At 50.8% G+C, this 24,565-nt stretch overlaps 1 protein-coding gene across 1 annotated transcript in view; it reads left to right on the forward strand.

Moving 5' to 3' along the window:
• The first annotated feature begins 328 nt into the window (after positions 1–328).
• CXXC1 (CXXC finger protein 1) overlaps positions 329–24,565 on the forward strand; it is an 83,153-nt gene continuing 58,916 nt past the window's right edge. The window contains exons 1-4 of the mRNA XM_068135226.2: positions 329–534; positions 21,557–21,702; positions 21,798–21,898; positions 22,183–22,283. Of these exons, the coding sequence (XP_067991327.1) occupies positions 475–534; positions 21,557–21,702; positions 21,798–21,898; positions 22,183–22,283 (408 nt within the window). The 5' untranslated portion in view covers positions 329–474. The remainder of the gene's footprint in view (positions 535–21,556; positions 21,703–21,797; positions 21,899–22,182; positions 22,284–24,565) is intronic.

The following is a 24,565-nucleotide window of genomic DNA, read 5'->3' on the forward strand; positions in this document are numbered from 1 at the left end:
GAAAACATTTGCGTCAGCCAGCATTTTAAAGGAACGACGGGAAGTAAAATAAAACAGTTTTTTAATTTGTCAAACAGACATGCTAAATGTTTAAGATGTATGAAGCGTATGTTATGAAACGTTTAATATGTATTATGGCTTAAAGTCCAGTGTCGTGTTCATGGCGGGCGGTTGGCGGCTCAGGCGTTATCTCTTTTGATATAATCGTCATTTGCGTATATTTATCGAAGGGAAATTTAAAGTTCATGTTTGTACTCTCACAATGAATTTGAAAACTGGAAAATAAATATAAAGAAGAATGTTTGCGTTCGTGGTGCCTGAGGCGATTACACCGACAGGCGACAGGCTACAGCTACAGGACAGGAAGCAGGCGCGATTTATGTGGGGCGGATGTGGATCTAGCTGCTGTACAGATCTCGAAAATAGAAACATTTTAGTTAATTGGACGAAACGTTTCGAGTGGAGGTTTTCGTGATGGACAGTCCTAAAGGAGACGATGAAATCGGAATGGCAGAGGTTACGTACAACCACAAGGTACGAGTTATAATGGCCTTTTGGGATTCTTTGAATTTGATCCTCGTTTTTCTGATGAACATCGCCTCAAGAAACTTTATTTCTTTCTCGTCGGCGTTTCAATGATTGGCGATTTGAATGTTGATTTGCGTTTTGTTTTTATTTAATTTCCCTCGAAACTGGGCCCGCCGCTAGCATAACATGAAGGCCCTTTGTGAGGATTCCTTGGATGGGATCTATTTGGACCCGTGGTTGTTGTGTGGAACCCTTCGTCTCGTGTGGACCCGTCGTTGTGTGGAACCCTACGCTTCGTCTCGCGTGGACCCGTCGTTGTGTGGAACCCTTCGCTTCGTCTCGTGTGGACCCGTCGTGTGGAACTCTTCGGCTCGTATGGACCCGTCGTTGTGTGGAACTCTTCGGCTCGTATGGACCCGTCGTTGTGTGGAACCCTTCGTCTCGCATGTACCCGTCGTTGTGTGGAGCCCTTCGTCTCGCATGTACCCGTCGTTGTGTGGAGCCCTTCGTCTCGCATGTGTCCGTCGTTGTGTGGAACCCTTCATCTCGCATGTACCCGTCGTTGTGTGCATCCCTTCGTCTCGCGTGGACCCGTCGTTGTGTGGAACCCTTCGTCTCGTGTGAAACCCTTCGTCTCGTGTGAAACCCTTCGTCTCGTGTGAAACCCTTCGTCTCGTGTGAAACCCTTCGTCTCGTGTGAAACCCTTCGTCTCGTGTGAAACCCTTCGTCTCGTGTGAAACCCTTCGTCTCGTGTGAAACCCTTCGTCTCGTGTGAAACCCTTCGTCTCGTGTGGAACCCTTCGTCTCGTGTGGAACCCTTCGTCTCGTGTGGAACCCTTCGTCTCGTGTGGAACCCTTCGTCTCGTGTGGAACCCTTCGTCTCGTGTGGAACCCTTCGTCTCGTGTGGAACCCTTCGTCTCGTGTGGAACCCTTCGTCTCGTGTGGAACCCTTCGTCTCGTGTGGAACCCTTCGTCTCGTGTGGACCCGTCGTTGTGTGGAACCCTTCGTCTCGCGTGGACCCGTCGTTGTGTGGAACCCTTCGTTGTGTGGAACCCTTCGTCTCGTGTGGACCCGTGGTTGTGTGCAACCCTTCGTCTCGTGTGGACCCGTGGTTGTGTGGAACCCTTAGTCTCGTGTGGAACCCTTAGTCTCGTGTGGAACCCTTAGTCTCGTGTGGAACCCTTAGTCTCGTGTGGAACCCTTAGTCTCGTGTGGAACCCTTAGTCTCGTGTGGAACCCTTAGTCTCGTGTGGAACCCTTAGTCTCGTGTGGAACCCTTAGTCTCGTGTGGAACCCTTAGTCTCGTGTGGAACCCTTAGTCTCGTGTGGAACCCTTAGTCTCGTGTGGAACCCTTAGTCTCGTGTGGAACCCTTAGTCTCGTGTGGAACCCTTAGTCTCGTGTGGAACCCTTAGTCTCGTGTGGAACCCTTCGTCTCGTGTGGAACCCTTCGTCTCGTGTGGAACCCTTCGTCTCGTGTGGAACCCTTCGTCTCGTGTGGAACCCTTCGTCTCGTGTGGAACCCTTCGTCTCGTGTGGAACCCTTCGTCTCGTGTGGAACCCTTCGTCTCGTGTGGAACCCTTCGTCTCGTGTGGAACCCTACGTCTCGTGTGGAACCCTTCGTCTCGTGTGGAACCCTTCGTCTCGTGTGGAACCCTTCGTCTCGTGTGGACCCGTGGTTGTGTGGAACCATTCGTCTCGCATGGACCCGTCGTTGTGTGGAACCTGTCGTGTGGAACCCTTTGTCTTGTGTGGAACCCTTAGTCTCGTGTGGAACCCTTAGTCTCGTGTGGAACCCTTAGTCTCGTGTGGAACCCTTAGTCTCGTGTGGAACCCTTAGTCTCGTGTGGAACCCTTAGTCTCGTGTGGAACCCTTCGTCTCGTGTGGACCCGTGGTTGTGTGGAACCATTCGTCTCGCATGGACCCGTCGTTGTGTGGAACCTGTCGTGTGGAACCATTCGTCTCGCATGGACCCGTCGTTGTGTGGAACCTGTCGTGTGGAACCCTTCGTCTCGCGTGGAACCCTTAGTCTCGTGTGGAACCCTTAGTCTCGTGTGGAACCCTTAGTCTCGTGTGGAACCCTTAGTCTCGTGTGGAACCCTTAGTCTCGTGTGGAACCCTTAGTCTCGTGTGGAACCCTTAGTCTCGTGTGGAACCCTTAGTCTCGTGTGGAACCCTTAGTCTCGTGTGGAACCCTTAGTCTCGTGTGGAACCCTTAGTCTCGTGTGGAACCCTTCGTCTCGTGTGGAACCCTTCGTCTCGTGTGGAACCCTTCGTCTCGTGTGGAACCCTTCGTCTCGTGTGGAACCCTTCGTCTCGTGTGGAACCCTTCGTCTCGTGTGGAACCCTTCGTCTCGTGTGGAACCCTTCGTCTCGTGTGGAACCCTACGTCTCGTGTGGAACCCTTCGTCTCGTGTGGAACCCTTCGTCTCGTGTGGAACCCTTCGTCTCGTGTGGACCCGTGGTTGTGTGGAACCATTCGTCTCGCATGGACCCGTCGTTGTGTGGAACCTGTCGTGTGGAACCCTTTGTCTTGTGTGGAACCCTTAGTCTCGTGTGGAACCCTTAGTCTCGTGTGGAACCCTTAGTCTCGTGTGGAACCCTTAGTCTCGTGTGGAACCCTTAGTCTCGTGTGGAACCCTTAGTCTCGTGTGGAACCCTTCGTCTCGTGTGGACCCGTGGTTGTGTGGAACCATTCGTCTCGCATGGACCCGTCGTTGTGTGGAACCTGTCGTGTGGAACCATTCGTCTCGCATGGACCCGTCGTTGTGTGGAACCTGTCGTGTGGAACCCTTCGTCTCGCGTGGAACCCTTCGTCTCGCGTGGAACCCTTCGATTCGCGTGGAACCCTTCGTCTCGCGTGGAACCCTTCGTCTCGCGTGGAACCCTTCGTCTCGCGTGGAACCCTTCGTCTCGCGTGGAACCCTTCGTCTCGCGTGGAACCCTTCGTCTCGCGTGGAACCCTTCGTCTCGCGTGGAACCCTTCGTCTCGCGTGGAACCCTTCGTCTCGCGTGGAACCCTTCGTCTCGCGTGGAACCCTTCGTCTCGCGTGGAACCCTTCGTCTCGCGTGGAACCCTTCGTCTCGCGTGGAACCCTTCGTCTCGCGTGGAACCCTTCGTCTCGCGTGGAACCCTTCGTCTCGCGTGGAACCCTTCGTCTCGCGTGGAACCCTTCGTCTCGCGTGGAACCCTTCGTCTCGCGTGGAACCCTTCGTCTCGCGTGGAACCCTTCGTCTCGCGTGGAACCCTTCGTCTCGCGTGGAACCCTTCGTCTCGCGTGGAACCCTTCGTCTCGCGTGGAACCCTTCGTCTCGCGTGGAACCCTTCGTCTCGCGTGGAACCCTTCGTCTCGCGTGGAACCCTTCGTCTCGCGTGGAACCCTTCGTCTCGCGTGGAACCCTTCGTCTCGCGTGGAACCCTTCGTCTCGCGTGGAACCCTTCGTCTCGCGTGGAACCCTTCGTCTCGCGTGGAACCCTTCGTCTCGCGTGGAACCCTTCGTCTCGCGTGGAACCCTTCGTCTCGCGTGGAACCCTTCGTCTCGCGTGGAACCCTTCGTCTCGCGTGGAACCCTTCGTCTCGCGTGGAACCCTTCGTCTCGCGTGGAACCCTTCGTCTCGCGTGGAACCCTTCGTCTCGCGTGGAACCCTTCGTCTCGCGTGGAACCCTTCGTCTCGCGTGGAACCCTTCGTCTCGCGTGGAACCCTTCGTCTCGCGTGGAACCCTTCGTCTCGCGTGGAACCCTTCGTCTCGCGTGGAACCCTTCGTCTCGCGTGGAACCCTTCGTCTCGCGTGGAACCCTTCGTCTCGCGTGGAACCCTTCGTCTCGCGTGGAACCCTTCGTCTCGCGTGGAACCCTTCGTCTCGCGTGGAACCCTTCGTCTCGCGTGGAACCCTTCGTCTCGCGTGGAACCCTTCGTCTCGCGTGGAACCCTTCGTCTCGCGTGGAACCCTTCGTCTCGCGTGGAACCCTTCGTCTCGCGTGGAACCCTTCGTCTCGCGTGGAACCCTTCGTCTCGCGTGGAACCCTTCGTCTCGCGTGGAACCCTTCGTCTCGCGTGGAACCCTTCGTCTCGCGTGGAACCCTTCGTCTCGCGTGGAACCCTTCGTCTCGCGTGGAACCCTTCGTCTCGCGTGGAACCCTTCGTCTCGCGTGGAACCCTTCGTCTCGCGTGGAACCCTTCGTCTCGCGTGGAACCCTTCGTCTCGCGTGGAACCCTTCGTCTCGCGTGGAACCCTTCGTCTCGCGTGGAACCCTTCGTCTCGCGTGGAACCCTTCGTCTCGCGTGGAACCCTTCGTCTCGCGTGGAACCCTTCGTCTCGCGTGGAACCCTTCGTCTCGCGTGGAACCCTTCGTCTCGCGTGGAACCCTTCGTCTCGCGTGGAACCCTTCGTCTCGCGTGGAACCCTTCGTCTCGCGTGGAACCCTTCGTCTCGCGTGGAACCCTTCGTCTCGCGTGGAACCCTTCGTCTCGCGTGGAACCCTTCGTCTCGCGTGGAACCCTTCGTCTCGCGTGGAACCCTTCGTCTCGCGTGGAACCCTTCGTCTCGCGTGGAACCCTTCGTCTCGCGTGGAACCCTTCGTCTCGCGTGGAACCCTTCGTCTCGCGTGGAACCCTTCGTCTCGCGTGGAACCCTTCGTCTCGCGTGGAACCCTTCGTCTCGCGTGGAACCCTTCGTCTCGCGTGGAACCCTTCGTCTCGCGTGGAACCCTTCGTCTCGCGTGGAACCCTTCGTCTCGCGTGGAACCCTTCGTCTCGCGTGGAACCCTTCGTCTCGCGTGGAACCCTTCGTCTCGCGTGGAACCCTTCGTCTCGCGTGGAACCCTTCGTCTCGCGTGGAACCCTTCGTCTCGCGTGGAACCCTTCGTCTCGCGTGGAACCCTTCGTCTCGCGTGGAACCCTTCGTCTCGCGTGGAACCCTTCGTCTCGCGTGGAACCCTTCGTCTCGCGTGGAACCCTTCGTCTCGCGTGGAACCCTTCGTCTCGCGTGGAACCCTTCGTCTCGCGTGGAACCCTTCGTCTCGCGTGGAACCCTTCGTCTCGCGTGGAACCCTTCGTCTCGCGTGGAACCCTTCGTCTCGCGTGGAACCCTTCGTCTCGCGTGGAACCCTTCGTCTCGCGTGGAACCCTTCGTCTCGCGTGGAACCCTTCGTCTCGCGTGGAACCCTTCGTCTCGCGTGGAACCCTTCGTCTCGCGTGGAACCCTTCGTCTCGCGTGGAACCCTTCGTCTCGCGTGGAACCCTTCGTCTCGCGTGGAACCCTTCGTCTCGCGTGGAACCCTTCGTCTCGCGTGGAACCCTTCGTCTCGCGTGGAACCCTTCGTCTCGCGTGGAACCCTTCGTCTCGCGTGGAACCCTTCGTCTCGCGTGGAACCCTTCGTCTCGCGTGGAACCCTTCGTCTCGCGTGGAACCCTTCGTCTCGCGTGGAACCCTTCGTCTCGCGTGGAACCCTTCGTCTCGCGTGGAACCCTTCGTCTCGCGTGGAACCCTTCGTCTCGCGTGGAACCCTTCGTCTCGCGTGGAACCCTTCGTCTCGCGTGGAACCCTTCGTCTCGCGTGGAACCCTTCGTCTCGCGTGGAACCCTTCGTCTCGCGTGGAACCCTTCGTCTCGCGTGGAACCCTTCGTCTCGCGTGGAACCCTTCGTCTCGCGTGGAACCCTTCGTCTCGCGTGGAACCCTTCGTCTCGCGTGGAACCCTTCGTCTCGCGTGGAACCCTTCGTCTCGCGTGGAACCCTTCGTCTCGCGTGGAACCCTTCGTCTCGCGTGGAACCCTTCGTCTCGCGTGGAACCCTTCGTCTCGCGTGGAACCCTTCGTCTCGCGTGGAACCCTTCGTCTCGCGTGGAACCCTTCGTCTCGCGTGGAACCGTCGTCTCGCGTGGAGCCCTTCGTCTCGCGTGGAACCCTTCGTCTCGCGTGGACCCGTCGTTGTGTGGAGCCCTTCGTCTCGTGTGGAACCCTTCGTCTCGTGTGGAACCCTTCGTCTCGTGTGGAACCCTTCGTCTCGTGTGGACCCGTGGTCGTGTGGAACCCTTCGTCTCGTGTGGACCCGTGGTCGTGTGGAACCCTTCGTCTCGTGTGGACCCGTGGTCGTGTGGAACCCTTCGTCTCGTGTGGACCCGTGGTCGTGTGGAACCCTTCGTCTCGTGTGGACCCGTGGTCGTGTGGAACCCTTCGTCTCGTGTGGACCCGTGGTCGTGTGGAACCCTTCGTCTCGTGTGGACCCGTGGTCGTGTGGAACCCTTCGTCTCGTGTGGACCCGTGGTCGTGTGGAACCCTTCGTCTCGTGTGGAACCCTTCGTCTCGTGTGGAACCCTTCGTCTCGTGTGGAACCCTTCGTCTCGTGTGGAACCCGTGGTTGTGTGGAACCCTTCGTCTCGTGTGGAACCCGTGGTTGTGTGGAACCCTTCGTCTCGCGTCGACCCGTGGTTGTGTGGAACGATTAGTCTCGCGTAGACTCGTGGTTGTGTGGGACCATTCGTCTCGCGTAGACCCGTGGTTGTGTGGAACACATGGTTGTGTGGAACCATTTGTCTCGCGTAGACCCATGGTTGTGTGTAACCCTTCGTCTCGTGTGGACCCGTGGTTGTGTGGAACCATTCGTCTCGCGTAGACCCGTGGTTGTGTGGAACCCTTCATCTCGTGTGGACCCATGGTTGTGTGGAACCATTTGTCTCGCGTCGACCCGTGGTTGTGTGGAACCCGTGGTTGTGTGGAACCCTTCGTCTCGCGTAGACCCATGGTTGTGTGGAATCATTCGTCTCGCGTAGACCCGTGGTTGTGTGGAACTCTTGGTTGTCCCTCACATGGTTATGGAAGTCCTGTCTGTCTCCCGGCGCTTGTACCCGTGATTCTGCAACCCCTTCCTTTTCCTTTTCCCATTTTGCTTGTTAACCTCAAGTTTATTTTACTGAGTTTTAACTTGATTTCTTAACTCTGTCGTCTGCATTTATTTGCTTGCTCTTCCCATTGTCGTATTATATTTCTATCGTATACCATGTGTTACGAATTCATGTGAATTACTATTCAGGTCTTTGCTTATCAATGTGTAGTCGATTAAAGGTTGTTGTGATTAAAGGGTCAGGAGCCCTTCTGGGAAAAAGGAGACCGGAAACGGAAGGAAAAAGACACGAGGTCCTGGAGAAGCGACGATCTTCTAGCTCGGCGAGGGTATCGATATCGAGCAGCGTCTGACGCTGCGTTGGGAAACCCATCTGGCGAAAGGAATTACCCCTTGACACATCAAGTTGCCGTGGGTTCGTGCACGGAACCCAGCGTCCTACACAGTTCGCCTCACCGTCTACAAGGACGCGTACGGGTCGCACCTTGGGCCTTGCGCGCTGGACAAGCCGCGCGTTGCTTTGCCCGCGTTGCTTGGCAAGCAGGTGCGCGCTGCAACCGTTGTTCCCGGTACGTGACGTGCACGTTTGGGAGCACGTCAGCCAGGGGTTCGTTCAACCGCCCGTGTGCGGAGAAGCCGACTATCATCTTGGTCAGAAGGGGCCCAGAGACATTGTGAGGGACAGAGACCAAAGGGGTCGTGAGTACCCAAGGGGTCAGGAGTGGGGAAAGGGGACACACATATATAAGATGGCCATCTTAATCATATTAGTGATTGATTGTTGATTGTGGATTGTTGATGGTTGTTGATTGTTGATTCCTTGGGGGAATATATTATTGATTACTCTGGATCCTTGGTGTGGGGTTTCTTATTGACTAGAATTCATATTGATTGCGTTACGAAAGCGTATAAATCATATATCTTTCTGGCGGGGTGCCTCCCACGGTCCGGGGGTCACCGAGACCAGGTAGTTACCGGGAGGACCACGTAACAGAATTGGGGGCTCGTCCAAATTATAATTTGCGGATTCGCAATTGGGTCTACGTCCAGGATCTGTAAAATTTTCTACATTTTAGTCCGGGAAAGAATTCCCAAGAGTGGGAACTTTTCCAACGTTCCTAAAATTGTTTTGCTCTGTCGACAAAACAACAACAACAATAACAAAATAAAATAAAATAAATAACAATAGCAATAATAGTAATACTGTTGCTTTTCTTTGTTGGAAATTTCTGGGGTGAAGGTTAACAGGTGTTACCAGTAGTCACCATGGCGTTTGTGGCACAGAACTTTGCGGTAACACCTAGTGAGGCACAGTTCCGAGCGTTACTAAAAGCGGACCTCTTGAAATTGGCCAAACATTTTAACTTGGAGGTCCGAACTAATGTGAGGAAGGCAGAGTTGCAGACCACGCTGATACAGTCTATGGTGGGATTAGGAACATGGGACGAGTTAGCCTGGCAGTGGCTACCCGAAGAACCAGAAGACGTTGAGCTCCGGAAACTGGAGTTGCAATTACGGAGCCAGGAACGGATCAAAGAAGAGGAAAGGAAAGCAGAAGAGAGGAGAGAAGAGAAACAAGCAGAGGAAAGGAGAGTGGAACGAGAACTCCAGGAAAGGGTAAAAGAAGAAGAAAGGAAAGCAGAAGAGAGGAGAGAAGAGAAACAAGCAGAGGAAAGGAGAGTGGAACGAGAACTCCAGGAAAGGTTAGCAGAAGAAGAAAGGAAAGCAGAAAAGGAAAGAGCAGAAGAAGAAAGGAAAGCAGAAGAGAGGAGAGAAGAGAAACAAGCAGAGGAAAGGAGAGTGGAACGAGAACTCCAGGAAAGGTTAGAAGGGAGAAAAGCAGAGGAGAGGAGAGCTGCCAGGGAACTCGAAGCAGAGGAGAGAAAAGCCGAAAGGGAGTTGAAGGAACGTGATCTGGCGCTTCAGCAAGAGATTAAATTCAAGGAGCTGGATTTAATGAGAGAACGGGGAGAAGTACCACCCATGCTGACGGGGTCGACACCTAGCCAGAACACCTGGGAGGTGGGCAGACATGTGAGGCTGGTTCCACCCTTCAGTGAAAAGGAAGTCACTCAATTTTTTCCACACTTTGAGAAAGTGGCTCGACAGTTAAACTGGCCGCAGGAGGCCTGGACCATACTAGTGCAAAGTGTGCTAGTGGGTAAAGCTCAAGAGATTTATTCGGCACTACCAATGGACCAATGTGCAGATTATGAGGTATTGAAGAAGCACATCCTCAAAGCCTATGAGTTGGTTCCGGAAGCTTACCGGCAAAAATTCAGGAATGCCAGGAAGAGGGAGAGTGAGACCCATGTGGAGTTTGCTAGAGTGAAAGAAAATATGTTTGATCGGTGGTGTGAGTCAAAAGGAGTCGGGAACGACTTCGAAGCATTGCGTGACCTGATGCTGGTGGAGGAATTTCAACAGTGTGTCCACGAGGACATCAAAGTGTACCTGCAGGAAAAGAAAGTACCAAAGTTGTGGGACGCAGCCACCATGGCAGATGATTATGCCTTAACACACCGGATAGGGGTCCACGAACCTAACTCCGCGCCTAGATCTCCGCAGGGGAGGTGTGGAACAGCAGGTGCGGAGAACGACAATACATGGCGGCGGCCTCGAGATGATTATGGGGACAACGCTGATACCCGAACTGTTCGAAATCAGGGGGCTACGGGCCCAAGACAAACTTATTTTTCGGGGGGCCCGAGGCAGACCACGAGTTTTTCCTCCGGGCCTACTTGCGCTTTTTGCAAGAAACCTGGACACTTGATGTCCAGTTGTTACCTCATGAAAAGGGAAAACCCAGAGCGGAGTCCGACTATTACCACTCCGAATGCGATGGCAAGCGTAAGAAATCGCCCACAGAAGAGTTACCAACCATTTATTTATGAGGGGTTGGTCTCACTCAAGGGAGACTTGACTAACTCAAGACCGGTTAGGGTTTTGAGGGACACTGGAGCCCATCAATCCTTAATGCTTGAAGGCATTTTGCCATTGTCAAAGAGTACCGCAACTGGTGATAGTGTTCGGTTACAAGGGATCGGTGGCTGTGTTAGTGCCCCACTTCATGTCATCCATTTGGAATCCGATTTGGTGTCAGGACCGGTCACCGTCGGTTTACAAGCCACGCTTCCTGTAGAGGGAGTATCTGTGATTATCGGGAATGATTTGGCCGGGGGGCAAATTTATGGTAACCCGATGGTGGGTAAAGAGGCCCCGCAGGGGAAATAACACCACCCCCGCTCGGGATGGCGACAAAAGTTCCAAGTTATTTGTAGGGGGATTGAACTTCAACACAGAGGAAGAAGTTCTGACCTCTGTCTTCAACAGATATGGGCCGCTGGTGGAAGTGCGGGTGGTAAAAGACAGGGAAACGCAACGGTCAAGAGGGTTCGGCTTTGTCACGTTTGCAAGCACAAGAGACGCCAGAGAGGCAGAGAAGAATTGGAATGGTAAGGATTTGGAGGGTCGGACCATAACAGTAGGGAAGGCATTTCGTAGACGTCGAGAGGTCTACAGAAGAGGACAACGTGGCGGTAGTTTTGGGGTTGGCAGCAGCCGATATTACAATGGAGGCTCCCAGAGTTACGGCACCTCCCGAAAGAATGAATGTCAGAGCACTGGCCGAGAAGGAGACCGCCAGTCAAGTAACGGCTGGGACAAGGGGTCCCACCGTAACTGTTGGGAGTCTGGAGAAGTTGAAGCACTAGATACGGGGGAGCCGCCGAGCCGGGGCTCCTACACGGACTAACCGTGAACGCCACGTTCTTAAAGGCATCCAGGTAGTGAACTTTCCTGCACGGACTAACCGTGAACTCCACGTTCTTAAAGGCATCCATGTAATGAACTTTCCTCCCCGGACTAACCGTGAACTCCACATTCCTTAAGGCGTCCATGTAGGGAATACTCAGCTGGGCCTCCCGAAAAAGTGCTATCGAGAGGTTTAACTTTGGGGCTTTGGTCACCACCTCTTAACCGTCATTCAAGAGAAACTAGAAGTGGTTGACGCTTGGTCCAGAGTGAATTAATCTAGGGGTTTTGGTGAAATTTTGTTGCTTTATTTTTAAGTGATAATGGTGCCCGGGGGGAACTGATGATTTGGGGGTGTGAGTTATCTGGTTTGTTTATCCAAGTTGGCCGGCAAAGAAAGTTTTCGCAGGGTTCAAACTTTCTTTCTTGAAGGGGGGGAGTGTTACGAATTCATGTGAATTACTATTCAGGTCTTTGCTTATCAATGTGTAGTCGATTAAAGGTTGTTGTGATTAAAGGGTCAGGAGCCCTTCTGGGAAAAAGGAGACCGGAAACGGAAGGAAAAAGACACGAGGTCCTGGAGAAGCGACGATCTTCTTCTTCCTCGCCGAGCTCCGAGGCGAGGGTATCGATATCGAGCAGCGTCTGACGCTGCGTTGGGAAACCCATCTGGCGAAAGGAATTACCCCTTGACACGTCAAGTTGCCGTGGGTTCGTGCACGGAACCCAGCGTCCTACACAATTCGCCTCACCGTCTACAAGGACGCGTACGGGTCGCACCTTGGGCCTTGCGTGCTGGACAAGCCGCGCGTTGCTTTGCCCGCGTTGCTTGGCAAGCAGGTGCGCGCTGCAACCGTTGTTCCCGGTACGTGACGTGCACGTTTGGGAGCACGTCAGCCAGGGGTTCGTTCAACCGCCCGTGTGCGGAGAAGCCGACCATAATCTTGGTCAGGAGGGGCCCAGAGACATTGTGAGGGACAGAGACCAAAGGGGCCGTGAGTACCCAAGGGGTCGGGAGTGGGGAAAGGGGACACACGTATATAAGATGGCCATGTTAATCATATTAGTGATTGATTGTTGATTGTGGATTGTTGATGGTTGTTGATTGTTGATTCCTTGGGGGAATATATTATTGATTACTCTGGATCCTTGGTGTGGGGTTTCTGGAATTCATATTGATTGCGTTACGAAAGCGTATAAATCATATATCTTTCTGGCAGGGTGCCTCCCACGGTCCGGGGGTCACCGAGACCAGGTAGTTACCGGGAGGACCACGTAACACATGGAAGACTATTACTGCAGTATTTTCATTTTTTAAAGCAGTAAGCACTAAGCATACATTACATATGTTGGAATTGAAGTAAATAACTTTAAACACTCTCTGCTCTGGTTACATTCTGCTGTATTCAGCAATGACACCACATCACTGGAGTTGCACGAAATGTAGCACCGGTAAAGGTCCTTTTAGGCCACAATGTAAATTGGGGCTGGCAGGAAGGCCTAGTTTTGTGCATATTCACCTCCAAGCTGTCTAGCCTTTTGTTCAAATGTTGACCCAGATAAAAATTGCCATCCCGGTATTTCAAGGGCAGGGTGATTCATGAATGTGTGTGTCGTCCCTCGGATAGACGTTAAATTGGGTATTAGTTGCCGGTATTAGTTGCCGGTATTACATCTGCCGGTATTAGTTGGTGGAAGTTGAAGATCCCACGGTGTCCTTTGCAAAGAGTAGACGAGCTATCGCCGGCACCACGGGACGATTTCCATATTCCTGCCCTGACTCCTTGAGTCGCAGTGGTGACTGGACCAGGATTAAGCTCAGTAACAGTTTCGGCAGCACCGACGCTTGTCTTCATATGGCATGCCGTGGTACATAATGATTATTGTACATTGAAAAATATGCAACTCTTTAGGATAGTAAATTGGTTGTTCGGCATTTCCAGAATGAAAAATGTTTCTTCTGTCATATCTACTTCTTCATTCCAAGACAAAATCATGACTTGTCCATTGCATTTGCACTGCTTTGTCCTACTGAGGATGGAGTGATAGTTGGTATTGGCATCGCTTGTTCCTGAAGGGACAGGAATGCTATTGTAAGTTTGTGTGCGTCATTGAGAATCTGAGCCCGTATGCAGAACTACTTTAATATTGATCATTCATTCTCAGATCTACTGTAATCTGTACATGCTCAGCTCAGCTTTGTTCATGACTAGATCACAGGAAGTCTTAATACTTGTGTGTACAGGTATGTATCATGATGTAAAGATTAACTGATTAGATTTTGGGGTCAAGAGGTCAAAGGTAAAAGTCTGTAATAGGTCTATAACTTGAAAACGGCTGAAGGGAACTTATTCAAACTTGGTACAGATATGTATGATGATGTAAAGATGAAATGATTAGATTTTGGGGTCACAAGGTCAAAGGCCAAAGGTCAGAGGTCATGTCAGGTAAAAATGTGATAACTTTTGAACAGCTGAAGGGATTTAAATTAAAACTTGGTACAGGTATGTATAATGAAGTAAACATTAACTGATTAAATTTTGTGGTGAAGAGGTCAAAGGTCAGAGGTCATGTCAGGTGGAAATGTAATAACTTGAGAAGAGCTGAATGGATTTAAATCAAACTTGGTACAAGTGTTGTAATGATGTAATAATGTGGGCGGAGGCATATCGGTCGACGTCGTGACGTCGAAGAGTGCCGTTCTAGTTTCTCTTCGGAAGCAAGGCTTGTAATTATTGTGAAAGATGAAAATCAAAAGTCATTTAAATTTAAAATGTTTTCCTGATCCACCATGATGATAAAATTACCTGCAGTAGCGTTAAACGTTCAAACAACATTTGGGGATTGATTCTTGCTTTGATTTTAGGCAAGATTTGCTTGCTGGCATATGACTTACTTTTCCTGTAATGTATTGTTACAGACGTGGCTTAGATGTTATTTACCGAGCGGTTTGGTATGACCACGTCTGCACAAGTTACCCGATTATACCCGAACGTTGACTAATCGCGCTACGCTAGGTCAATGAAGGAAAAGACACACGGCTGGGATTAAAATGACACGACACCATGGATATGGTTCTCAAGACCTCCGGAGGAGATTATATTCGTTCGGAAGGTCAGATTACAGGGACGAGAGGTACAGCATAGAAAGACAAGCACTTAGACACAATCTTATATTAACCCCAACAGACGACAGATAAACGGGACAAAAGGCTGACTCACACGGGGATTGATGGCTAGGAAAGGCAGGATCGATGGCTCCAGGTGCACCTGGGCTCAGGGACAGAATCGACTCGGTCCGGTCCAGAGATGCGGGAGGTCTCACAGCGCTCGAGGTAGTGACTTGCTCTTCTTCAAGCTGGGGGCGCATCTGACCTCACATCCGGTGAGTCGCTTCGTATATCCGGCGGGGAGTGACACGCCCTCGGCTCGTTAGCTCCGCCTCGTGGAATCGGCACGTTGCTTCTCATTGGGTGCGTGCGGGGGGTTTACCAGGCTCCGCCCTTGACGAGGAGCTGACAGCCAGCCCCTTCGTGGTAACCCCGTGGAGCGCATGGTCATGGCGGCTAACCGAGCTGGTGGGAGGACGCACACTCCCCCCGCGCGCCGTGGTTGTAGTTGTTGTTGTAGCTGTAGTTGTTGTTGTTGTTGTTGTTTGGGGAAGAAGATGGAAGGAGGTATGGGAAAGGTCCTAAACTCACTACTGGTGCCATATAATCACATTCTGGTGCAACGAAGAGTCATAATTAATGGAAACGAGTCCTTAACTGACATAGACTAAGAATAACTAGCAAGATGTCCGAAAGTTGTCTACGTGTGATGCGGTGGACCTGGGCACGACATTTAATGGGGGAAAAAGGGGAAGGTCGGTTATACAGAGTGTTATTTACCGGCAATGGGACTAGGGAATGGGGGATTGGGGATAGTTGGGGAGTATTGGGGAAATAGGGGAATATTTACAAGCGGATATGGAGGCCAAATTCCATATTCGCAACATTGCACCCTTCTCTACCCTCGGGGCGTCCCGACCCGATAAATTTTTACCTACTTTAGTGTGGCACGCAATGTAGTTCCCTCTACTATTAACTCTACCCTGAGTGCGACAGTTTTACAGATATTCACAAATGAGTAAATATGTCCCCCTGCGACGTTGCACCCTTCTCCTCACAGAAACACACCCACAGGATAACCGAATCCGGAAAGAATCCTCAAACTAAACATACAGCCGGTAGGGAGCATTATTTACACAAGACTACGCTGATATTTACACTACGATCCAGGACCTGTTTTTGGAGGAACACATGCAGATGTTATGCATAGAGAGAGCACGCATGCTAGCATCGATACACCAACCCACGAGTGCTCTGTGGCCTACGGCCTTTAATAATGTGCAGAGCACCCCTTCCAAGCATCAAGCACCACCCCATCACACAGTGAGCACCATCCGGTGCACCAATAAAGTGTCTATAAATCATTGTGTGGTGTCGCAGCCGGCCGATGTTCTGCCGCTGGTCTTGCCTTCGTGTGGTGCACTTGGTGTTCTTACTTCCTTAGAAAAATAAAGAAAGGCGCCAACCGCGTCCATTTCTTTATTGTGGCCGTCAGGGGGCCAACTGTTAGTGGTTCACCTTGTATGGCATAGGTGCCACGTTGACCCATAGGTCCATCCATGGGTGGTGCTTGGCCGCAAAAGAACTGCGGTCCATTGTGGGTGGCCACAAACATTGCGGTCCATATGGTGTATCGATCCAAGCAGCAAGCAGCGAAAGTGCAGGCCCACAACTGCGAAGCCAGCACCTCTCTCTCCTCTCTCTCTACCCCAAAGCCAGATCCTCGGAGGTGGGAGACAAAAGAAGCAGACAAGTGAGTAAGGTGGTAAGGGCGCAAAAGTGCACGCAATGCAAGGTAATGTACACTGGGGGCACATGGGAACCAGGTGAGACAGGTACGTTCCTACCGTACGCTCCCCCCCCCCCCCACCAGGTAACCTACATGGCCCCTCCCTTACCCCTTACTGTATCCACAAAACACAACACTACCCATAAACATCTACTTTACAAATCAACAAACATCCCTACTGTCTTCCCCGTTCCTCCCATATACCAAATTCGTCTTCTCTCCCTCCTAACCAATCAAATTTGCCATTTTCAACTCAACATCATAATTTGCCATCTCCAACTCAACATCATAATTTGCCATTACCAATTCATCATCAGTCCCTCCTAGGGAGGGAGAGATGGAATCACCCCAATGTCTCATCCACGTCGTGATGCGTCTCACAATCCACACAGCAATTTCATTTCCTGCAACAAAACAAAGAAAACACAGGTGTGGAGTCATCATCATCACCACAGGTAAGTGGCTGCGTATGGTGCGACAGGTTCATCAATCCTAACTATTTCCTAAATGACTTTAACAACTTTACACTACCCGGGGTCTTTCTCCGGCCAAACCATTGGCCCTCTTACACTATGGGTTCTAAAAACCAATTCCCATTGGCCAACTGTGGTGCTTTTCAATTTGGGGTCTCACTCCCCCGATTCATCTCCCGGTGCCCTCGCACAATTTCTGGGCTGTGGCGTGTACCTCTCCCAGCGGGTCTACCCACCTGCACACCTCCACCACTGCGGTTGCCTCCGAGCTTACCTGCTCCTTACCCTAACCTAACTACCTGGGGAAGGCCCTCTGGCGCTCTCCCCACTCGGTGCCCTCCCTGGCACTGGGCTGCCCGATCCACACCCGGGATCCTCAGGCACCCACTCACAACTACCGGCTCCCAGAGCCCACCTGCGGCCTCACCTGGCCGACATCCTCACAGTGGTGGAGTGCCCAACCAACTACACACACTAACAGGCTACACGCCCAGCCATTTCCACAACACTAATGCACCCATTCACAACACCATTCTGCAACCGCACCACAAATGCCAATATCCAACCACAATTTACCTGTACCCTCTACCTAACACTTACACTACCCGCCCCGGGTATCCGTGATAGGGGTCCACTCTTCCCCCATCCACACCTTCGCACCATGCACACCACTCCGTACCACTTACTCCAACTCTCTCCACACACCTGTACTGGCACACCTGTGCTCTCACACCTGGTGCCACCTGCACCCTTCTCTCCCCAAGCGCATTCGCGCTGATCCACAACACTCATTACTCACACACTGCTCCACACACCTGTCCAGTTGCACACCTGTGCAATCACACCTGTTCAATTCTCACACACACGGCATCATCTCAGCTAACTACTCCCTTCTGAAACTTGCGCTTCCCAGTCGTCCCTTTAAACTATTGCGCTCCCTCGTCATTATCATCCACACTAATCTACCTGCGTCCCCACTACAGGTATCAGTCACTAACTAAACTTAACGTTACCTAATGTCAATCTCTTCTAGATCCCTACTAATAACCTAACCCACCCGGGCTAGTTTCCACTGCCATCAACCCCATAAGCTATTGCTACTTTGCCCCCACACATGGGAAGGGTGGCAGGGATGCCATCCCACCACATCGGGGGTCTCTCACTACCAATTTTGCACATCAAATTTCAACAAATCAAAAATTTGCCAATCACTACCCATCATCTGCCAATCACTACTGCCAATCCCTTGCCAATCATCAAATTTTGTTTTTCTCCAATTTTGGGTCCAAAACACTAACCTCATCACCCAGTCTACTCACTAATACCTCTCGGTGCGCCAATTCCTGTCCAAAGCCCGGCTTCGTAAAGCCAAGCCATGAATGCGGGTTGTTCTGTGCCAGCGGCTGGATGCGTCCGGCATTCGGGGCAGGGACGGGGGCTTACCCGGGCCGAGATCCCACGCACCACCTCGGCGTGGCGCCATCCAATGTCCCGATCTCGACCTGCCGGCACGTCTCAACAAAACGTGGTCGCCATGACGACCCTTCCCATCCAGCTGCCCGCTCCACCTCGTGGAGCCTGGACGCGGCCGTTCCACGCGAGGCCCGGCACGCACCGAGGGCCCGATTCGGCTATAAGTCGTTCTAAACTCTACCCCGTCTAACGTCGATGCTTCACCTGCATGCTTACACCCCGCAGCCCGTTCCTTGCTCACACATCCAGCCGTTCCCATGCTCCTCGTACCTTTCCTTACACACCTCGGTACTCTCATTCCACTCACAGCCTTGGTCACACACCTGACCACCGAACACTTTGGCACACATTCGTTGGTAGCACACCTCACCAACACACCTCTTCGCACCCCCTCCTCAGTCACCTCCTCTGTGACAATCACAGGTGTGCTCTCATTCGCACACCCAACCACGTGCCTCACAACCAATTCCAGCGTGCATTCCCACTCACGCTCTACCATTCCAGGTGTGCATCCTTCCATCCCAGGTGTACATCCTCGCTCACCTGTCACAACCAACTCACTCTCCTTGTCACTCTCACTACTCTCACCACCACTCTTGACAACGCACTCACCCTTACTCTTGACAGCGCACTCTTTCCTCATGCACCTGTCCGTCACACACCTTTCTCGCGCACACTCTCCCGTTACACCCTCTGTAACACTTACCACACCGCGCTTCCATGTGCTCCCTCGCACACGCGCTACGACCGACTCACTCTCGCCAGCACCCTCACTCCTTGGCACGCACTTTTTCCTCACACACCCCAGAGTCGGACTTTCTCGCACACCTCCTTTTTCGCACACCAGACCTGTCGCACACTTCACCCACGGCCTCTCACGAACACCCGGGTCTATCTCGACCCCCAAGCTTCTTAAATCCCCTGGCGCATCATACGCACGACCATATTGGTCACCACTTACACCGGGTCCTCTTCCTCTTTGCTTCTCCTCCATCACCTGCAAATCCCTCATCCGGTTAATGAGCACATCATCACGATCCAAACACAGACTTTGGACCAATTCTTTTATCTCCTCTTTTATCTCTTTCTTATCCTCTCTCCGTCGCTTCTTAATTTCGCTCACCCCTTCTTCCACTTCTTCTAATTTCTGCTTCACCTCTTTTATTCCCCGGTACGTCTCCTCAAGCTCGTCCTCCAAGGCTACCTTGACCGTTTCCAGGTGCGTCCTCACCTGCCGGTCCTTCGTCTCCATTCCCTCTATCACCTCGTCCAGCCTCGTTGTCAGTCCCTCACGTACCATCTGACATTCCCTCTTCGTCGCTACCAAGTCATCTTTTAGTTCTCTCTGTGTCGCTTTTAAACCTCCTAATACCGCAGTGTTCCTTTGAACCTGCTCCACTAACTCCGTCTGTCCCACCGTCAGCTGCTCCACCTCCTGCGTCAGGACCTCTATGCCCCCTTGTAACTTTACAGTCCCCTTTCTCACCTCCTTCTCCATGTGCTCCTTACAGTGCCTCACCTCCTCGCGCACTCCTCCGACCTCCTCACTCACTCCTCTTCTGATCTCTCCCATCACTTGCATCTCCTGCCCAGATGCCACCCTCATCTGCTCCATTTCCTCCCTGTGAGCATCCAGTTTGGTTTCTACCCCCATTCTGACCCCCTCTATCTGCTGCCCCATTTGGTTAACTTCCCTTTCCGCTTGGTCCCTCATGTCCCTCAATTTGCCTTCCATACTGTTTTCTAACCCCTCTATCCCCTTTTTCACTCCCTCTATCTGATTCTCCTGGGCAGCCATTCTATTTTCTACCCCCTCTAACCCCTTTTGCATCCCTTCCATTTGATTCTCTTGAGCGGCCATTCTGTTTTCTACCCCCATTAACCCCTCCTGTATTTCCCCTAATCTATTGTCTAATTTCCCAAATTTCTCGTCTAATCCCTTAAAATTATTGTCTAATCCCCTAAAATTATTGTCTAATCCCCTAAAATTATTGTCTAATCCCTCACCAGTACCCCTCGCTTCGTCCCTCATTACCCCCATTTGGCCCCCCAAGTCATTCCTCAGGTCTTCACTTGTCCGGACCATGAGCGCCTTTATTTGTTCCATAAATAGGCCCCAATCCATCGGCGGCGCTGCTACGGTCGCGGGCGCGGTGACCAGCGAGGCGCCATTTTGTGCGTTTGCTACCCTCGCTGCTTCGCTCTCCTCACGTCCCTCAATTTGGTCCTGGACCGACCCTGCCTCACTCTCCACTACCGGACCCCAGCTGTCTTGGTCTGCCATAGCGCGACTTTCAAAATTTGGGTTTTTATTTCCGTATAACAAATTCAAATTTCGCCGTTATAATTTCGCGCGGGAAACGCGCTCCGAATCGACTCTACTACAAATTTGGGCCTAATAAATTTAGTCCCGGGTCCGAATTCCACTCCTCGACACCAATTGTTACAGACATGGCTTAGATGTTATTTACCGAGCGGTTTGGTATGACCACGTCTGCACAAGTTACCCGATTATACCCGAACGTTGAGTAATCGCGCTACGCTAGGTCAATGAAGGAAAAGACACACGGCTGGGATTAAAATGACACGACACCATGGATACGGTTCTCAAGACCTCCGGAGGAGATTATATTCGTTCGGAAGGTCAGATTACAGGGACGAGAGGTACAGCATAGAAAGACAAGCACTTAGACACAATCTTATATTAACCCCAACAGACGACAGATAAACGGGACAAAAGGCTGACTCACACGGGGATTGATGGCTAGGAAAGGCAGGATCGATGGCTCCAGGTGCACCTGGGCTCAGGGACAGAATCGACTCGGTCCGGTCCAGAGATGCGGGAGGTCTCACAGCGCTCGAGGTAGTGACTTGCTCTTCTTCAAGCTGGGGGCGCATCTGACCTCACATCCGGTGAGTCGCTTCGTATATCTGGCGGGGAGTGACACGCCCTCGGCTCGTTAGCTCCGCCTCGTGGAATCGGCACGTTGCTTCTCATTGGGTGCGTGCGGGGGGTTTACCAGGCTCCGCCCTTGACGAGGAGCTGACGGCCAGCCCCTTCGTGGTAACCCCGTGGAGCGCATGGTCATGGCGGCTAACCGAGCTGGTGGGAGGACGCACACTCCCCCCGCGCGCCGTGGTTGTAGTTGTTGTTGTAGCTGTAGTTGTTGTTGTTGTTGTTTGGGGAAGAAGATGGAAGGAGGTATGGGAAAGGTCCTAAACTCACTACTGGTGCCATATAATCACATTCTGGTGCAACGAAGAGTCATAATTAATGGAAACGAGTCCTTAACTGACATAGACTAAGAATAACTAGCAAGATGTCCGAAAGTTGTCTACGTGTGATGCGGTGGACCTGGGCACGACATTTAATGGGGGAAAAAGGGGAAGGTCGGTTATACAGAGTGTTATTTACCGGCAATGGGACTAGGGAATGGGGGATTGGGGATAGTTGGGGAGTATTGGGGAAATAGGGGAATATTTACAAGCGGATATGGAGGCCAAATTCCATATTCGCAACAGTATATTCAACTTTTATTCTTTGAACTTACTTTCAACTCCTTTTGTGTGATTTGCTGAAACAGGATGGCCCGCAAGTTGAGGTCGCTTTATCTGCCCCAGAGGTAATGGCGAGTGATTTGGCAGAGCCAATGGCACCAAATGAAGAGCCAGGAGCGGAACCCCAAATCTACTGCATCTGTCGGAAGCCAGACACAAACCGTTTTATGATGTGAGTTTCGGACCATCACCATGGATCTTTTTTCAGCATTTGCCACTGCTTGAGTAAGCGAGGAAATGCTCATAATGTCAGAACTTGTCTTGCAGAGGATGTGACATGTGTAATGAATGGTTCCATGGGGACTGCATCAACATTACGCAAAAGATTGCCAAGTCCATCAAGCAGTGGTATTGTGATCGCTGTCGGGGTGGGTTCCTTTTTTCGTACACCAAAATTGTTTTTTAATGGAAACCGAGATTTCTCTGCTGCACCTATTATTACTTCATTTGCCAATAGATCCTGATGTTGAAGTAATGTCCTGTATGAAAGAATTGGAGTACAAGAATTGTTTCTTTAATCTGGACACAATCGTGCTGTCCTGATGAAAGCAGCTGAATAATTGAATAATTGAATATGAGGATATGGCAGCTGTGTTTATTTTTATTTTTTACAAAATTACAAACTTTGTTCTACCTTATTTGTTTTTTGCAGAGAACGATCCATCGTTGGCAATCCGTTACCGTCAGAAGAAAGTAAAAGACAAAGACCGAAGCTACATTAACTATGATGATGGCAGTTACGATAGACGCAAGGTAAATTTGTATTTGCCTCATTGTTTGTGTGAGCCGTCTTTAGAATTTGTTGATATTCATGTAGGTTCCGCTCTTGTTTGTGGACGTTGAATCTGAGAACCAAGTTCTGCCAGCTTTTACAATGCTGAGCTGTTCCTACAAGCTTTTTAAGATATCGCTGTTAAAAGGATCCCCCCCAGACGTCACACGGTCTTCGGACAGCAACCCCTTCCTTATGAAACTCTCAAAATCCAGGAATTTTGCTTCCCTTAATTCCTTGGTTCCTTTCTGTCAATTGTGGAACTGCTTCCTCAGTTCCAATTTGTGCTCAATTCTACAATTCCATCAGTGTCTTCAACTTGGCATTACATCACCATCTCACGTCATCTTCAATCTCTACCTATAATCTTTTCACCTCTCATGATCTATCCTTACTCTGTCTCTAGCAAGCAATCAACCCTTAACGGGGATGACCAGAACAACCACGTGAAGCCATCAAAACATGATTCACCCATAGACCAAGTGGTTTTATAATGTATTTACAAGAAATGTCATGGGAAGGGAGCAAAATGAAGCAATGTACAAAAACAAAAAGACGTCATGCAGAGCACGATACTTGCAAAATACGCCTCCCCCCCTCCCCCAAAAAAGGTTTCTATTGATAAAGCAAATTGTCCATTTCATCAAGATTAAAATTGACGATCTTGATCAAAGCTCGAGTCAACAGGATGAAAAGTGACGATTTTTCAGATGAAAAATGATGATTTTTAGAAATGATTTTAGAAAGAAAAAAAAATGAAATTTTTTAGAAGTTTGACCTCGAGTTGACCTTTGACTTTAAAAATAGTTGGTTTCCCAATTCAGTGAAGCACTATGCAAATGCTGTTCAATTTTCAAGTCAATCGGATGAAAATTGATTTTGGAAGTTTGACCTTGAGTTGACCTTTGACCTTTTGACCTCAACAATAGTTTCCCTATTTAGTGACAATGTGTAAATGCTGTTAAATTTTCAAGTCAATCGGATGAAAAATGGCAATTTTAGAAATTTGACCTCCAGGTGACCTTTCACCTCAAAATCAATAGGCTTCTCAATTGTGAAGATCTCTACAACATGGTGAAGTTTTATGACGATCGGTTTAGAATTGTGACCTGCAGGCGAGTGACAAACAGACAGACAGACAAACAGGCAAACAGACAGACAGAATAACAAACGCAACCGACCAATATACTTGAGAAAAATCTTTGATATTGCAAGTAATAAAGCGACCAATCGGCTCAATCCCCTTACCCCTGCTGTTGCACGTGCCCACAAACCAACGACGAATCCCAGATCCTTAATTATCCCATCCTAAAGGCTTTCACTCATTACATAAGAGATACACATCGGAAAATGTTGACAAGGAATACCTCCGGATGTGCCCAGCGGGGACACAGCAGGAACCTATGCATGGTGGCAGCCCATTTGTGTCCGAGCACGACGTGGGACTCGAGGGAGGAGGCGTTTATTACTTGCAAAATCGAAGATTTTTCAAGTATATTGGTCGGTTGTGTTTGTGGTTCTGTCTGTCTGTCTGTCTGTTTATTACTTGCAAAATCGAAGATTTTTCAAGTAATGTATATTGGTCGGTTGTGTTTGTGACTCTGTCTGTTTGTTTGCTTGTTTGTTTGTTTGTCACTGGCCTACAGGTCACAATTTTCAACCGATCTTCACCAAACTTCACCAAGTGGTAGAGTTGGTCAAATGCCAGAAGCCTATTGTTTTTGGGGTCAATAGGTCAAAAGGTCAACATAGGCCAAAGGTCACCAACTTTGCTAAATTTCTAAAATCCTCAATTTTCATCTGATTGACTTGAAATTTGAAGACCACTTGCATATCTGGTCATTGAATTGAACCACCAAGAATTTTTGAGGTCAACATAGGCCAAATGGTCAACATAGGCCAAATGGTCAACATAGGCCAAATTTCTAAAATCCTCAATTTTCATCCAATTGACTTGAAATTTGGAGAGGACTTGCATTGAATTCAACCACCAAGTATTCTTGAGGTCAACATAGGCCAAATGGTCAACATAGGCCAAATTTCTAAAATCCTCAATTTTCATCCAATTGACTTGAAATTTGAAAAGGACTTGCATATCTCGTCACTGAATTCAACCACAAATTATATTTTAGGTGAACATAGGCCAAATGGTCAACATAGGCGAAATTTCTAAAATCCTCAATTTTCATCCAATTGACTTGAAATTTGAAGAGGACTTGCATATCTGGTCAGTGAATTCAACCACCAAGTATCTTTGAGGTCA

Source organism: Myxine glutinosa, chromosome 1, assembly GCF_964187855.1.
Source record: "Myxine glutinosa chromosome 1, kmMyxGlut1.1, whole genome shotgun sequence".
NCBI lineage: Eukaryota > Metazoa > Chordata > Myxini > Myxiniformes > Myxinidae > Myxine > Myxine glutinosa.